Here is a 17,344-nt window from a genome sequence, read left to right on the forward strand (position 1 = left end):
GTATGATCTTAAGCACTCATTATTAACTCAGCCACACAGAACAAACCCATTAACAGTGAGTTTATCTGGTTTATCAAGTGAATCCAGACTAGGTTCTTCGGAATGTGCTTGAATGTCATATTTATTCATTAGACCTCACTAGAATCCCAAAGTAATAAATTCATAAGCCAGGAATTTTTAATGTACTGCGTCAATGATGTTCTCCAAAATGCCAAAGTGATATATATCTATATCTATATCTATATCTATTTATCTATCTATATATATATAATTAACTTTATAAGCCAAGTATTAATTCTCATAACATAAAGTGCCATGAATGAGTAATCAACATTATAAAGAGTTTTGCTACCCTTGGTGTCTAAACTTTCCACATGTTATTATCCCATACTTCCAGCCACCACCTCTGCATTCATATTAGAAACTTGATCTATTTCTTCTTCATCTTGAACTTCTACTGTTGAACCTGAGAAATTTTCTCAAACCAAGCACTGATGTCTTCCCCCAGGCCACTGAACAAGGTCCACTGCTTGAAGCTAGTCCTAAATCCAGCCCCCCTTTGGAAAATCCTCCATGTATTTAGAGCCAGGGGAGATGAGCATAAAATCAACTTGCCCAACATAAATTGGTACCTCTAAGAAATCATTTGATCTTACATAACTCACACCACGTTGACCAAGATGCTGAAGATTATTTAGTTTTCAGATTTGGTTATCTCCTTATCATTCACAACTCCCATAGTTTTTATTATCCTCACTACCATTTGGCACTTCCCAAAGGCTTATTTGGTTAGTTTTCTTTTTCTTTCTCCAACTCTCATGTAGTTAGAGTTTGATGAATATTTGTTCAATAATGGATATATGCACCGCATAGTGAGTTCCAGTAAGTAACGGAATGACAGTGGTCCCGTAAGATTTAAAGAGCTGAAAAATTCCTATTGCCTAGTGACATTGTAGCTGTCATAATCTCATAGCACCATGCATTACTCATTTGTTTGTGGTGATTGTGGTATAAATCAACCTACTAGGTTGCAAGTCATATAAATGCATAGCACACACAATTAGGTATCGTACATAATATTTGATAATGATAATAAATAACTACATTATTGGTTAATGTATTTACTATACTAGCTATCATTATTTTAGAGGCTACTCTTTCTAGATATAAAAAAGTTTGCTGTAAAATAGTATGCCATGTTATACCAGCAGCAGCCTTATATATCTTGTGTTTATCATGTTTAATTCTACCATTTTCTCTTTTGCTTGATTTAATCTCGTACTGTTTGATTATTTTGTGTAGCCTAAGTATACAGTGTTTATAAAGTCTATAGCAGTGTACAGGAATGTTCAAAGTCTTCACATTCACTCAACACTCTCTTACTGACTCACACAGAGCAACTCCTAGTCCTACAAGTGCCATTCATGATAATAGCACTATATAAGTGAACCATTTTTTATCTTAAATAAAGTATTTTTATTGTACCTTTTCTATATTTAGATATGTTTAGATATACAAATTCTTATCAAAATGTTACAGACGCCTAAAGTATTCAGTACAGTAACATGTTGAACAGCTTTTAGCCTAGGAGCGATAGGCTACCCCATATAGCCTAGGTGTGTAGTAAGCTATACCATCTAGGTTTGTGAAGTGCACTCTGATATTCATACAATGGCAAAATCTCCTGAGGACACATTTCTCAGAACATATCACCTTTGTTGAACAGCACATGACTGTACTATATTATAGATCTTTAAAAGGCTTGGTGTCTTTATTCCTTTTCCATGCCATCTGGCCAAAAGTTTCTTATTCCTGTGTTTCAAAAATTCATTAGTTCTACAACATATTATTTCTTAACTCACAAAATATACATTGGATCCACACATCAGTACCAACAGTCCACTTACAGTTTTACCTTCTTATTCATACCATAGTTTCTTGGAGAAGCAAACAAGTATTTATCTAGGGCTTATAAAATCCTTAGAGAGACCTCAAGTAATGATGGCAGTTACCAAAAGGCAAATTATATGATTACTTGTGTGTGTGCATGCATGTGAGCATCCATTAGACACAACACTATCTTTGCAAAAGCAAACTGCATATTTGCAAAGGAGAGAGCTTTTAATTATGACTTTAGTATGAGTGGTCCATCTCACTGACACCTGCTTCCCTTTGTTTCTTACTCTCATTTCTGACAATTCAGAAAATGCCATGTCTAGTAGTTAAATCTACTCAGCAGCTTCATTTCCAATAACAATCTGTCTTAAGTACCTCGTCCCTGCCCCACCCCTTACACAACTCCCTTTTTCAAGGACTTGAGCATTTTATAGACTTGTAAAGAAACTGTATTATATCTGATGATGATGGTGATGACATCAGTCATACACCTAAAGTTCTGTTCATTCCACACTCCAGCTTATCTCTTTTTATGACTCTATTTTATTGTCATTGGGATTGCTGAATCATAAAGTTAAGAGAAATAATTCCATTTAAAAATATCTTTTATACTATTTGGAGGTTATACCCATATTTTGAATCTTCATAACATATTGAATATTCATTCATTAAAATGTCTGTGTTATATCACATGACAGTAGACTATTTAAACCTCTCTTGCATTTCCCCCAACCAATACTCCATAAGGCCAGGAACTTTTATATTCAATCCTATGTCCTCAGCACCTAAAATAGTGCCTAGCTCATAATAGGTGCTCAAAAATTTGTTAAATAAAAGTCTATGAAAAATATATTGTTGAATATATCAACACATGAAACATTTTGTTTCTCTTGTTTTTCTCCAATTACTTTGCTCTTTATAAGTCTTATATTTCTATGATCCCTTATAGCAACTGTGACCATCTCCAGTATTTATTTCTTGGCTCTATGACCTACAACTACAGTAAACAAGTAATTTGTCTCACTAAATTAGATTCAATGGCTTTAACTTTACACTGTTAATGACTCTAATTATCCATATTTTCAACCCTGATCTATCATTTAAGCTCTAGTCCTACACCTCTCATTACACATAGGACAATAATATAAAGTATTATCTATCCTCTTTATATCCAAGTTTTATCCATTTACCTATCCATTCTTTCTATCAATAACATTCTCCAAGTCAGCCCAGCTTGAAAATCTGAAGCAACTTCCTACTCTTCCCTTTTCTTTACTCCTTATAGTCAACCAGTTAAAATTACCACTTTATGATTAACTCAAAAAGCCTCTTAGATCAAACCTTCTGTCTTTGTTTCCACCACCATATTCCAATACTAAACTTCATTTTCTCATATCTGTACAGCTATATCAGCCTCTTGGTTTCCTTTCCTCCAGTTTATGTTCCCTCCAAAATCCTGTACACACAACACTTAACAGCATATCCAACAAATATTAGGAATCAAGTACTATTAGTTCAATAGATGAATGAATAAGTGAATGAATATGTTACCATAATGTATCTTAAATATTTAGTTTGTAATAGTCACTTCTGTCCCAATGTGTCTCAACTTAGACTTCAAATCTGTCTACAGTTAAACTCCAACATTTGTTCACTCACTCCAAACTCCCCCTTTGTCCTAGGTAGCTTTCCCTAAGCAGGCCAGAATCAAGTTTCTCCAGCTCTAAAAAGCAACCTTTCCCCTGCCCTCCCATTCGTCTTCACAGATGCAAAATTTGCTCTATTACCTTCATGAATAAAAGTCTCACAATGACTTGTGCTCCTCATTAGTGGTTCATCTTCTCTGAATTCTTATAGTATTCCCTATATACTAGTAATGAATTTTGGCACTCTAATCTGTAATGTCACTTCACTATGTTTTGCACATACATCTTCTTTCTTCAGCAAGATTTACATAATCCCGGAAGATGGACACTGTCTTAAGGTCTTTGCTTGACAGACTACAATGATGTAAAGGACTGGGTATTTCTTTAACACTCCACGTACTTTATTTAACCTTTGTATTAATCCTATGAAGAATAAAAAGGAAACAAATTTTGAAGCGGAACAAAATCTACACATAACAGGCTACTGAAAGAAAAGAAAACCCATATTCTACACCAATTGATTAACATGAAGCATACAACTCAAGAGGACCTTTATAAGTAAAGCTTCCTAAGTGTTTGCATTAATACCCATGAAATAAAGAAAAAAGTAAAAGAAGCAGAATTGAAACAGAACATTTTCCTTTTTTATTATTGTTTCCTGAAATGCCAAAACTGACTAATTCTGTTTATAGCCAGTTGAAATGGTGGCATATGTGTGTGTATGTATTATGTATGTGTGTGCGTGTGTGTATGTGTTCTTAAATAATATATGTAGGTACATGTGTTCTTAAGTAGTAAATATCTAGAAAAATTTATTTAATTTGATGGTTTTCTATATACTTAAGAGTAATAAATCTCCATAACCTGTTTCTTAAAAGCATTCAGTGATAGTAATGTCAAAAGAAAGACAATAAATGGAGATAGAAATCATATATCAAAGAAATTACCATATAATTTTATTAGGGATGCTTGTTCCTGCAACTCAAAAGTTGAAAACGCTCTTATCAGATAAGTTTCAAAGATAAGAAGAATGATGATAAGTGTTCATTTTTGACCCTCCAAAGACTAGCAGGCATTTAATAAAGAATTAAAAATAATGAAAGAAATAACTCACATTTTTTGGCCTCAGGGAATTTCCTACTGTTATGGAAATAATTCCCCAATCTTTATTCTCTGTTTTTTCAGATAATTATTTCAGCATTCATTTGGCTTTGGTGCTTAATAATAAAATAAGAGTTTCTGAAGAAAGAACTCAGACAAAAATACCAATATGTGAACAGAGCCACCCTCAGGCCACCCTGTGAGGTAAATGGTGTATTTTCTTCCTCTGTATACCTACGCGCTCTTTCTGCCAGGCACTTTCTGTGAGTCATTATAAATTTCTAGTTTTAACTCATATCACTTCTCCAGAAAACTTATTCTCCAAGGAATCTAATCCACTTAATATTTTACAAACACTCCTCAAACATACTTGACTCCATACCTTAATGGGAACTATTTCTGTAACCTCCAACATCTTCCTTTCATTTCTTCACGTATCCAAATTTCACCCATCCTTCAAGGTCCCACTCAAGTCCCACCTCTTCTGTGTATCTCTTCCTGATCACATCAGATTCTTCAAAAACATTGCAGAGCTGTAACATTCAGGTAAATACTATTTTTTCTCTCCTCAAATAGGATTGCACATCCTGGTAGAATGATATAATATTTTATATTTCAAAAAGCAAGTGATTTGACCAAAAACATGAGCTTATCTTGTTAAAATTCTTACTTATTCTTTTAACTCTCTCTTCCACTTTCCTATATGGAGTTCCTGTTAAGTCTTCACATCTTGTTTTCTGCCTTTTATTTTGGTTAGTTTTTGTTTAAACATTTCTTATCTCCCAGACAAGAGTATAAGCTTCTTAAGGGCAGGCTTTTGTCTTATATTGTAATGACTCAACCACCAAGATGAACAGTTTCATACATGTACTAAGAGATAATTGGGAACTCATTAAAAATGTGTTTAATAAATTCCACATAGTGGTTTAGAGCTAGACAACCTGGAATCAGATTATGGCTTTGTCACTTAATAGCAGTAGCATTGTGACCTTGACTTTGTTATTTATCTTTCACCAGTCTTAGTTGCTGCATCTGTAAAATATCATCTTTAGCTATTTTCTTTGTTTTTGGTATTATCAGTGTTGTGCTATTGTTAGCAGTCTCCTTCCATTCATAATTGGAAGAATAGCCATGTCTGTAGCAAGAAACAATTCTTTATTTAAGAAAGCTTAAGTATCCCATCAAACTCTGCAGAAAATTTACTGACTTATCACTGTATTTTCTGAAGTTTTTCTTCTGAACTCATAAAAGTATGGGAAAGCAATAAAACAAAGGAAAAGAAACATTTATAATATACATGTTCAGTTTTAAGGACCCAAACAAATGATACTGCAAAAGTCTTTACTGTCAAATATCACTTTGTAATCTTTGATGGTATCCAACATCACTTATGAACAATCTGCTGGGTTCTGTAGATGATTTTATGGTTCATTGCAGTCTTGGTTAAAGTCCGTAACCCATGACACTGACTTCAGTGAAAAATTTCAAAACCACTTTCAGTCATTTCAAACACAACATTTGCTTGTGTTTTGCTATTGGAGTCTTTTCTGCAGTATAGAGGTATACCAAAAGGGATCTGAGCAGCCAAGTAGCAGTCTTCTGGTATGCTAAAATCTGCATGCATGAGTGACTCTGATTCTCATATGCCAAAACAATTTAAAAAGCAGGAGTGGGTTAAAAATCATCAATTTTTTTCTTTCTAAGTCACTGCACACAGTTCCTATGCATAATTTGTTATCCATTATGCAGACTTTAACATCTTGTTTACCACTGTTCAGATGGAGTGTTTCTATTTAGAAAAGTTTCTGAGTTTCTATAAATTGATTAAGAGATTTCAAAACCTAAAGAGTAGTAATTATTCAGCGAAAGAGGAATTGCCAATCAACTATAAGTGTGTGCAACAAATGCTCATGCCCAGGAGGTAAACTTGCTCTGGATCTCTCATTCATCTGAACATTACTTATTTATTGAGCAAACATATACACTGTGCTAAGCACTGAGTACATCGACTGCCTTTCTTTAAGATGTCATAGATCGTCTTTCATATTTGGGGTTCTTATTTAAGGTAATCTGACCAGCAAATCAAAAGCGAAACATTCCACTCCAGAAGATCCATTTGAGCATAAGAGTTTAAAAATCAATCTCTCAACAATTTTATATGATCAAACTAACTTTCTGGCCATCGTCTTTAAAGGTATTCCATAAGAGCACCTTTATAACATCATTATCTAACTCCCCATTTTTCAAAACATCGAATATATTATCTTAGCTCAAGTCTGTTAGTCACAGTTTCTAAGCCGTGAATGCACACTTGATTTAGTCCTATTAAGCTTTTACTTCACTATTTTTTGCCATCTTGCCCCTCCTTGGAAAATGTTCTTTCTACTCAGTCTCTGATAAATTGAGTGTGTTTTTCTCAAATTCAAGCAATGGATTCATTTCTCCTAGGAAATTCTTTCACACATAGGTTCAGTCACAATGTTCACTTAAATAAGCCGCATTCCAATCAATCTCATATAATACCTAGATTACTTGAAAATATAAATGTAAATATGCCTCTACTGTGTACCATGCAGCTGTATAATTAATATAAGACGAATGCATAAAGTTTTCTTTAATTTTTCATCTCTTTACACAGAGTCTTTCTAATATACTATCATTCCCTATAAGTGCACACTACCAGTTTTTTTATGAAGAGAAATCAATTACAAATTTACGAAGACCATTAGTAACACTAGGAAAATTGTGGGAGAGAGGGGTGTAGAAAGAGAAAGGTTTACGAATTTAATAGAATGAGTCACTTCAAAGGGGCCTTTAATTTTTAGAAGTGAGTCTAGAAGAATATAGACCAAGACTAATAGAATAGATGCTTAGCACACACACACACACACACACACACACACAACAACAACAACAACAACAACAACAACAACAGCAACAGCTGGTGAAATCATAAAATGTTGTCTTTGTCTAAAAAATTTAGTGTAGATGGATGTAACCAGAAAATTTGCACAGAGGAAAATAGATTGCCAAGATCATCATCCAATGAACATGAGTTTAATCGAGCAGTTACAGTTCCAAGTGGGCCTCCCAGAGGTCTCCTTGACCAGAAATGGTGGCAACCAGCAGAAACTTTTCAAATTACACCAGAATCCTGGGATTGACCTGGAAGAGAATCATAGGGAAGCTGGAACAGAAGCTGTTTGTTCATTTGCCAACATTTACCTCAGCACTAACTGCCAAATAAAATGTGCCAACAAATTTTTAAGAGAATTATCCTTAGCTGCGCAACAGTCAGAGAGCTGAACAAGGATTAAAACTGAAGTATTTTTAATGCCCTCTTCTGAGCTCAGTGCATCCAATCTTGCCTAATGTCTGACAGTAGAAAATATCATTTCACCAGTTTTGTGTCATAATCAACCCCAGGATAATACCTTAAATCAGATCATGAAAAGTAGTTGAAGCTGTTTATCATATAGGCTTTGCAATGCTGAGGAATATAAATGTTAAAAGGGAAAATAGAAACTTAGAGAATCTAAATCCAGAAAACATAGGAATAAATATATATACACATATATGTGTGTGTGTATATACATATATATTAACTTATTAAATTTTATGTTCTTTTCAACTGAATGCCTTGTTAAAGGAATGATGAAGTATCATTACTTGGCTATTGGCCCCAAAATACAGTTTTCTGTACAAATATTTCTCAATATGGAATCACTTGGGATTGTGGCTCAGAACTGAGTGTTTAAGGAATTTCAGTAGAGATGCTTTTTTTTTTTTATTGCATTGCAATAAAAATTTAGAGTTAATCAAATGTCACAAATTTTTTCCCTGATAATCTATGCAGCCAGCACTGCATTGGCAAATAGCTGTTTAAATTTACAGCTTCAAAGCAGGGGAAGTTTGCTGACAGGTATGACACAGAACATCTTAGTAGGAAAATACCCTTAAAAGCAATTTTTTCATCAGGTTCTCAACAACCTCTTTCCCACCTATGCATATAGCCCCAGGAACTTCCAGCTCTTCAGTAACAACACATACTCTATTAGCTTCCAACACTGAAGAAATTGGACTGAAGCCATCTTTGGACTTAACTACATTATCTGTCTACTGCGAAACTCTCAACACATGCCTTCTTTTGTTCACATACTCAGCCGTCCCTTTTAAGTATGCCTGCTCCTGAATGTATAGGCAATAAGTTAATGATGTTGAGTTTGAGAATTCCCCCAGGTAGCTTCATAGTTAACTTTAACCAAGACTATGCAACTCGGCCCTTAATAGTAAAGTAGACCAGAAAGAAAGCTGTGTGTCCTTGGTAGTCTAATTACATTATTATTTCAACACATTCTGTTCTTTTTCATATTTTGTTTTTATCTTTCACTCTTATTAAACCTAACAATGTAACACCATATCTGATTTTTTAAATTCAATACATACACACAAAAAAAGAAAAGTTGAGGGGGAAGGTCAGACACATAAAAGTGTGATATCTCCAGTCAGAGCCAAATTCCTAAAGGGTTAGCCCATTAAACTGCCAAGCAAAATAAGACACAATCGGTGCTAACTTCATTTTCAAAAGTTCCCACGTGTAGGTTTATAGGTGCCTAGAGGGATGAGTTACCCTCAATTGTGTCTTGTTTAATTTGGCCATTAAAAGGGCTAACCCTTTTCTAACTTGGCTCTTGTTGTAGATATCACACCTCTACATGTCTGAGTTTGATTCTTAACTTGGCTTTTTCAGTGCACATTACATGTTTCTGATTTGGTATCACTCTAAAAGAATTTGTAAGTGGTTTCTTTGCACTTATGTCTGGACGGATTAGTGTCAGGTGTGATCGGTGGGTTTCCACTATTAAATTATTTCACGCTCCCTCACCCCACCTAACGACTGTAACCTCGGAGTTCATCTTCTGTGTGGGGGGCCAAAATAGTCTGAGATTGGGACTGGAAAAGTTAGATGTATGCATTGCAATCACAACAAAACAAAAATGATATGCCATTTTGTTGAATAAACATGTTATCTTTGCCAAGAGCTTTTCATTAACACTTTTTACTTGGAAAAAAATAAATAAATAAAGAGAACTTGCCTAATCCAGTAGATAGAATGCAGAAATTAAGTCCTTGTTTCTGTCAGTGTCTTCATTTATTAGATGGAGAAACTATTGTTTATTATAGGATTGCCTAATTTATGATTTAGTACGGAGAAACTCAATTGAAATAAACTAAATTTCTTCAAGAAAATTTGTTGTATTTGTTTCTTTCTCCCCCAAGAATTAAATTTAGCCTACAAAGATACATAAAACACATGATAATCTAAATTAGAATAGATGAGAAAGAAGAAAACTCACATAAAAATTCATAAAATGGAGTAAGGAATGAGTTGTTGCACTGTGAAACTTAGAATGAGAATACGCTATGAGAATCCTGACTTCCTAGCTCTATAACTAGCTGGTAAGTCGTTTTATCTCACTGAGCTTCAATCTTCTTATGTATAAAATAGAAATTACAATAATTTCTACTTCATGGGGTTTTTGGGAGAATCGCATGAGACTATGAATATGAAAATACCCTGTAGAGTATTAATCACAGTAAAATATTTCACAAATATTATAAAAAATTAGAAAATAATTAATTGCTAAATTATGGTGTGACTATAGTACAAGTTCATAGAAAGAGGGTGTTAGTAAGAATTGGAGAAGATCAGAAAGTGTTCTTTGGAGCAGGTGCAATTTGAAGTGTACCTCGAAGTACAAGGAAAGAAGAAAGTTCTGGAAGAGAGAAGTAGGATTTGGGGGTGAGGGGATTTGTGGGCAGCAGATGCAGCAGCATACAGGTAAAAATTCCTGGTATGGGCAATGGGTGCTGGTAGTGAGAAAACTAGAGATAAGGGTACATACCCAGGAGTAACAGGAATGAGAATGAGGAGACTGAAGAAGCCCTGGTGTGGACCGAATGTTTGTGTCTTCCTAAAATTCACACGTTGAATTCCTAAGTTCCAATGTGGTGGTATTTGGAGATGGAGTCTTTAGGAGGTAATTAGGGTTAATTAGTTAATGAGGGCGGGGTCCTGGTCTGATAGGATAAATGCTTTCATAAGAAGAGACCCCTGTAGAGCTTGCTGTCTTCTCACAGAGAGGTTATGTGAGCACTCAGAGAGATAGCACTGCCTACAAACCAAAAGAAGAGATCTCAGAATAAATCCTACCTTGCTGGCACCTTGATCTTGGACTTCCCAGACTCTAGAACTGTGAGAAATAAATTTCTGTTGTTTTAGATGCCCAGTCTATAGTATTCTGTTATGGTATCCCAGGCTGACTAAAACAAGATCCAAACATGGAAAGCCTCAAAAATCAGACAGAAGGCTGAATGCAAGAGGCTACAGGTTCTTTAGAGGAGTGACAAAATGAAAGGGATGTCTTTGGAATGTTATTTTAGTAATGGTGTGTGGGGGAAATGGAAGGGAATGAAGCTGAAAGCAGAGATGCGAATGAGAAAGCTGTTTCTACAATCCATGTATAGTGTGATGAAAGTAATTACTGGAAATATAGCAGTGAGAGAGGAGAGGGTGAATCTAACAAGCATTTCTAAGACTTACACAATAGTATCTGGTAATTGGGAATAAAAGAGAGAGAAGAGTCAGCCTGAATCCTAAATTTGGTTCTCAGCTTTGTATTTTTAAAAGAATGGATGGAGAGCTTGGAGTGAGCAGGTTGAATTGCTTAAAATAAGAAAATCAAGCATTATTATTATCATTATTATAATCATCATCTTCATTATTAATATAGAGCACTAAGTCTTTACTCATGGGTTGGCCAATCAAAGATTAAGAAGCTAGAACTATGCTGAGTTTGGCTTAATTCTAAGTCCTATCTCTAACTGTGAGAACTGCTGCTACATACCCCCCGCTCTTACATTTAGCAAAATAGAAATAGGCAAATATCCCCTTCTTTACCTTGTAAGTTTATTTGTAAATGAGATAGCATTTGTAAATAATTGGAACCCTCCAAAAATATTGTCATGCTAACATAAAAATTAATTACCAAGGCACACAACCATTATTATATGTATTCATATATATATGGATATATAATTTTATTGTTATATATAACCTTACTTGTTAAGGTCAGTGAAACAACTAAACAATAATCAAATGTTTTCTATCAGGAACTTCAGGAATCATAACTCAGAATGTTATTATCAAACTATACATTAGTCAAAGAATAAGCTTAAAATTTAGACATTTAAATCCTAAAAGTTCCATGCCTAATTAAATCATTTTAATAGATGTTACCTCAAATATATAAAGTACTTTCTTCTGAGAGTCTATGTTTTTGTTATAGTCATCAAAAAACATACCTGAGATGTAAGCAGAAGAAAATATTATACTCATCAGAGCAAATAAATTATTTTAGACATATCTTCATTACTAAAAAATTGCTTGATGAACTATTTATTTATATGTATATACATACATATATACGTGTGCATATGCTATATACATAAATATAGATATAGATATCAATGATATAGACATAAATATGTAAAATCTAACTTTGAACATTAGAACTATAAATAACTTTACAGGTCATCTAATGTAGTGCTTTCATTTGACACATGAAGCCTTGAGACTCAATTTATATGTTCACATTTCACCAACGAAAAGAACTGAAGCAAGAGAGTTAAAGTAATTTAGGTCATCTTTTAGATAAGTGGCAGAGCTAAGACTAAGCATGTGTCTGAGATTCAGAACCTCTCCTCTCAAAAGCCCAAATTTACAAACTTTTCACTTTGTCAAGCTGCCTTCCTGTCTCTTTCTCAGCCTATAATCCCAGAGGCAATGATAGGAACCCAACCATTGCAGGAGAACTGGCTGAAGCCATGCTGGACCTAAGAAAAACCAAGAAACTTAACGCCATCAACTCTCCAAGAGGGCCAGTTGATTTGGAGAATGTCCAAACTCATCCTCAAACAGGTCTTCTCAGATTAGATTTCTCATGCAATTACTGAGTTGAGTTTAAAACCACATTGGAAACTGAAGTCCAGAACAAATATATAACTTCTGTTTCCTCCAACCTGCCTCTTCCTCTGGCTTTCATCAGAAGGTAAAACTGGGAGCTAAAAAATGCTTACCTTCTTTGCCCTCCAAACTCTCCTATGTGCCCCCTCCCACATGCCCAGCGCCTTCTTGCTGTAGACACATTCAGGTCTACCTTCTGCAGCTTCTACGTGTGCAGCTCCTGCACCACTCAAAATCAGAACCCTAGTTTTCTACATCTCTCTCAAGTCCCTAGTGTGACAACCTAATTTTTACAAAGAATTTTCCAAACTGTGTTTCTCTGAACACACAAATAAAAAGCTTTTCAAGTTCAAGTAAGTTTTGGAAATTTGATTATATTCCCTTTTTGGAAATTTACTCTGCATATACTAAAGCCTTTGGGAATTTCATAGAACAAAAAAAAAAAAAAAGAAGAAGAAGAAGAAGAATGAAGAGATGGAGGAGGAGGAAGAAGAGGAGGAAAAGCAGCATTCGTTTCTGTTTAACCCAATTTTTGCCAAGTTTATCTGACCATAGACCCCTTGGTTTACATATATTTCTCAGAACTAATATTTCGTAAAATGCATTTTAGGAAAATTTGCATTAAGGTCATTATGCCTGTAATTGGATTAATGTTCCTCCCGGCCCTGCTAATGTTTTATAATTTAACTTGAAGTTCCTAGAAATATACCTTAACCTAAAGGAACAGTCCCTGGAGAGAGAATCTTATGCAATTGACAGTCCCTTGAGGGACTAGAGAGTGGCAGAACCTTGCCAGTGCCAGGAAGTGCCAGACTAGCACACCTCCCCTGCAGCTCCTCCATGCCTCATCTCACCATTGTCCACCTACCAGGGACTCAGGAGTCATGGTGGCAAAGCTTTTTGTAAAATCCCATTTTTCCACATAAGAGCATATGGATATAAAATCCCTGAGGAGAAAATTTAAATGATATGGTTTATCATAGAGTTTTCTTTCTGCAGTGTTTATTGAAAAAGGCATTATCACATGGATTCCTTTTGAATTGCATTTTGACTTTGTAATTTTATTTATTCATGGTTTTCCGATGTCAAGGTGTTGTGAGAGCTTAAAATTCTATTTCAGACCCACCTAATTGTGTTTGAAAAGATCTATAAAAACAGTTTCTACCATGTGAATTATCTGTGTTGTCTGTGCTCTGCGTAATGGCTCCTACAGCTTCCTGCAGAATTCAGCCCAATGGGCAGCCTTTTCTCTCACCATCAGAGTCCTCTTAACAACTCAGTCAAACTGAGCCCAATAAAGCCTGATTGACACACCTCAGAAAGACCTTTATTTGTGCTCAACCACCTCTTTGGAAATATTGCTTCAAAAGTTTTCTTTATAATCAATGCTGGGTTAACCAAAGCCTATACTAGCCTGTACTTTTGTTTCCCCTCCCCCTACATTTATTGTCGACCATCTTAGCCCATTAGTTACTGTATCTACTAATGTCTTTACTACTGCAGCTTAAGCAGTAGATGGGCTGGAGAACAGAGATAAAATTCTTTTTAAGGTCACTTCATTTGCAGTAGTAATGGGAGAAGAGACTGAAAATGGCTCCCTGAAGCTTCGGGTCGACTCATGATATTATCTATTTGCTTCCTTCTCAGTCACCTAACACTTATTTATTAATTGAAAGAAAATTCGAGGGCCTAATTTGCTTATGATGAGACCATATGAAGTATTACAACCCATAATTATTTTTCATATGGACTTTCAATGTAGTTGGGCACACAACCTAATCACACACACAAAAATATTATAATAATACAGTTGCAAAACAGTGCAAGCAATGTCTCAGAATAATATTTTATTAAAAAAATTCACTTTTTTAAAGCATTATTTAGCTTCTACTATGTGCCAGACTGCAGGACGAGAAAGAGAGAGAGAGAGAAATTAACTAGCACTTACAAAATAGTGGCACAAATGCTTTCACAGAAGTATTTCAAGAGTGCTACAGGAACACAAATTCCAGTCACATGGAGCCTAGTAAATGAGAAAGAGATCCTGAAGTGAGTTTGGAAAACAAGAAGTTTACCTTGGGGATAAAAGAGAGAAAAGCACTTAAGGAAGAGAGAGAAGACAGGGAAAAGGGGATATGCTCAGGAGTAGAAAGAAAATTCTAAATTGAGTTCATTGATCAGAGACAGAATAAAGTTGCACATAAGGGCATCAGGAGCAATGACAAAGACAGGAGGCAGCAATGACAAAGACAGGAGGCAGCAATCCAACTATGGAGGGTATAACAGACTTTACCAAAAAAAAAAAAAAAATGGATTTTATCCTTAGGGTAGTACAGAGTCATAGAAACATTTCAACTAAAAAGCATATAATTTCGTTTGAATAGTACACAAAATGACGGCAGCAGCATTTAAAATAAGAAAAGTTCGAGTCGGAGCTAGTAAGTATGGAAACAGAGGTAGCCTGAACCAGGACAAAGCAGTGAGAATAAGGAGATGGTTCCAGCCACTAAAAGAGATTATGTTTTCTATGCAATGGAGTATTACTCAATGGTAAAAAAAAAAAAAAAAAGGAATGAAATCTTACTGTTTGTAACAGCACGGATGAACCTAGAGGGTATTATGCTAAGTGAAATAAGTCAGACAAAGACAACTACCATATGAGTTCACACATATGTGGAATCTAAAAAACAAAATAAACATACAGAAACAGACTCATAAATACAGAGAACATAAATACAGAGAACAAACCCCCCTCAGGAGGGAGGTTAGAGGGATGAGTGAAAAAGGTCAAGGAATTAAGATATACAAATTTAAAGTTACAAAATAGTCACAGGGATTTAAAGTACAACATAGAGCATATAGTCAATAATATTGTAATAACTATGCCAGGTGGGTACTAGGCTTATTGGGGGATCACTTTATAAGTTACATAAATATCTAACCACTGTGATATATACCTGAAACTAATATAATATTGCATGTCAACTGTAATTAAAATATTTTTTTTAATTTGAAAAATACAGATTATTCTCCAGTTGAACCTAAAAAAAACAATAAAAATAAATAAATAAAATAAACTATGTTTGAGGAGTGTTGAGTTTAGTAATTGAGTTTGGGCTGAATGAATTCAGGTTTCCTCTGAAATAGGCAAGTATAGGTGTCTAGCAGGACATCAAAACTATAGGTATGTGCTAGAGATAAATTCAAGTATTTTCTGGATGTTGGTGGCAGTGGAAGCCATGGAAGTGCCGCTTGCCAAATAATGTCAGATCAGAGGAGACCACATGGAAGGTAGGGGAGGTATGTGCAAAAAAAAAAAAAAAAGACACAGGGGAAACTCTAGGTAACAACATTCACCAGGCAGGTAGGGGGAAAAAAGTGCAAAGCAGTCGAGAAGAGAGCTAGAGAACTGAGATAAGACCAGCGTTACAGAAGTGACCCCCTCCCACTACTAGCCTAAGTGAAAGGGGGCATTCCTCAACCTAGGCAGCTGGGACCTCTCATTTTCATAGGCTTCCCTGGGGAAGAAGGGCACCCTGGAGATCCAGTTCCACTGTTTGTGTCCTGAATATCAAGTATAACCTCTGCTCTGCTTTTTTTGCTGGTTTGGTAGCAAACCAATGTAAAAGCAATCTGATTGATCATCTTTATCTATCTGTAAACCGGGAAATATGTCTGTGGTCTTTCCAGCCCATTTAATTGTCACTTTCATTTTACAGATAAGAAAGGAAGCTCACAGAGGTTTAGACTTGGCTACCCACACAGGTAATAAGGTCACCAGGATTAAACTCTCACCTTGCTTCAAATCCAATCATTTTGCACTCTATCCCACTGGTTCTGATAATATTTCCCATTTGTTATCCTTTTGTCCTTTCAAATTCTTCTTTCTAAATGAATACAAATTAAAACTAGAGACTGCTTTCAAAATTTGACCTTGCAGCCTTTACATAAATGAGCATCATTGGGCGTTCCGAAAAACAGCTTATAAAAAACACAAATCAGTGATGATTTTTAAGTGTTCTTACTGTGTGAATGCTCAGTGTTTCTGTTCAATTTTCCCTTCTGCTACTTGAAGAAGACAAAAAAAAAATGAAAATGAAAGAGTGAATAAAAACTTCGACAAATTTCAGTCAGGAAATAACAGCCTTAAGAATACTATTGATCACATTTTAACTTGTAAGTACCCTTGGGGTAGGGGGAGCTCAAGATCTAAGTGAACATATATAAATGTTCTACAAACAATATGCAAATAGAATTTTCACGACTATGTAACATATCCAAGAATAAACTCCAGGAAAACCCTAAAAGAAAATCTAAAGATTAATATTTTGTGGGTCAAGACCACTGTAATCATGAATAAAATGTACAGTGAGAATGGGATGCTGTGTAAGATTAGGTCGGATTAAGGAGGCCATTTTTGTTTAATCAAGGAGAATAACTTTTTAAAAGGTTTCAGAATGTGTCCCCAGTGATTGAAATTATTCTACTGCTATGAGGAAAGAAATTGGGTCAAAACTCATTATCAAGTGACATTTCCACAAGTAGCAAGGGAATATGCTATTTCCTATCAGACATTACAACCAGAGTCTGGGTAGGTTTCTTTCCTGAACCTGAGCCTAAAAAGCTACTTCATTTCCTCACCTTTTCCCAGCATTTGTAACTATCCAAGTTTCAA

General features: G+C 35.1%; 1 protein-coding gene across 1 annotated transcript in view; it reads left to right on the forward strand.

Annotated features, from left to right (window-relative positions):
• Window positions 1–4,938, forward strand: part of SLC10A2 (solute carrier family 10 member 2) — a 28,701-nt gene extending 23,763 nt beyond the window's left edge. Inside the window, exon 6 of the mRNA XM_016123207.2 lies at window positions 4,728–4,938. Coding sequence (XP_015978693.2) covers window positions 4,728–4,846 — 119 coding nt within the window. The 3' untranslated portion in view covers window positions 4,847–4,938. The remainder of the gene's footprint in view (window positions 1–4,727) is intronic.
• The last annotated feature ends 12,406 nt before the right edge of the window (window positions 4,939–17,344 follow it).

The sequence above is a fragment of the Rousettus aegyptiacus genome, unplaced genomic scaffold, assembly GCF_014176215.1.
Source record: "Rousettus aegyptiacus isolate mRouAeg1 unplaced genomic scaffold, mRouAeg1.p scaffold_m13_p_11, whole genome shotgun sequence".
In the NCBI taxonomy this organism is placed as follows: domain Eukaryota; kingdom Metazoa; phylum Chordata; class Mammalia; order Chiroptera; family Pteropodidae; genus Rousettus; species Rousettus aegyptiacus.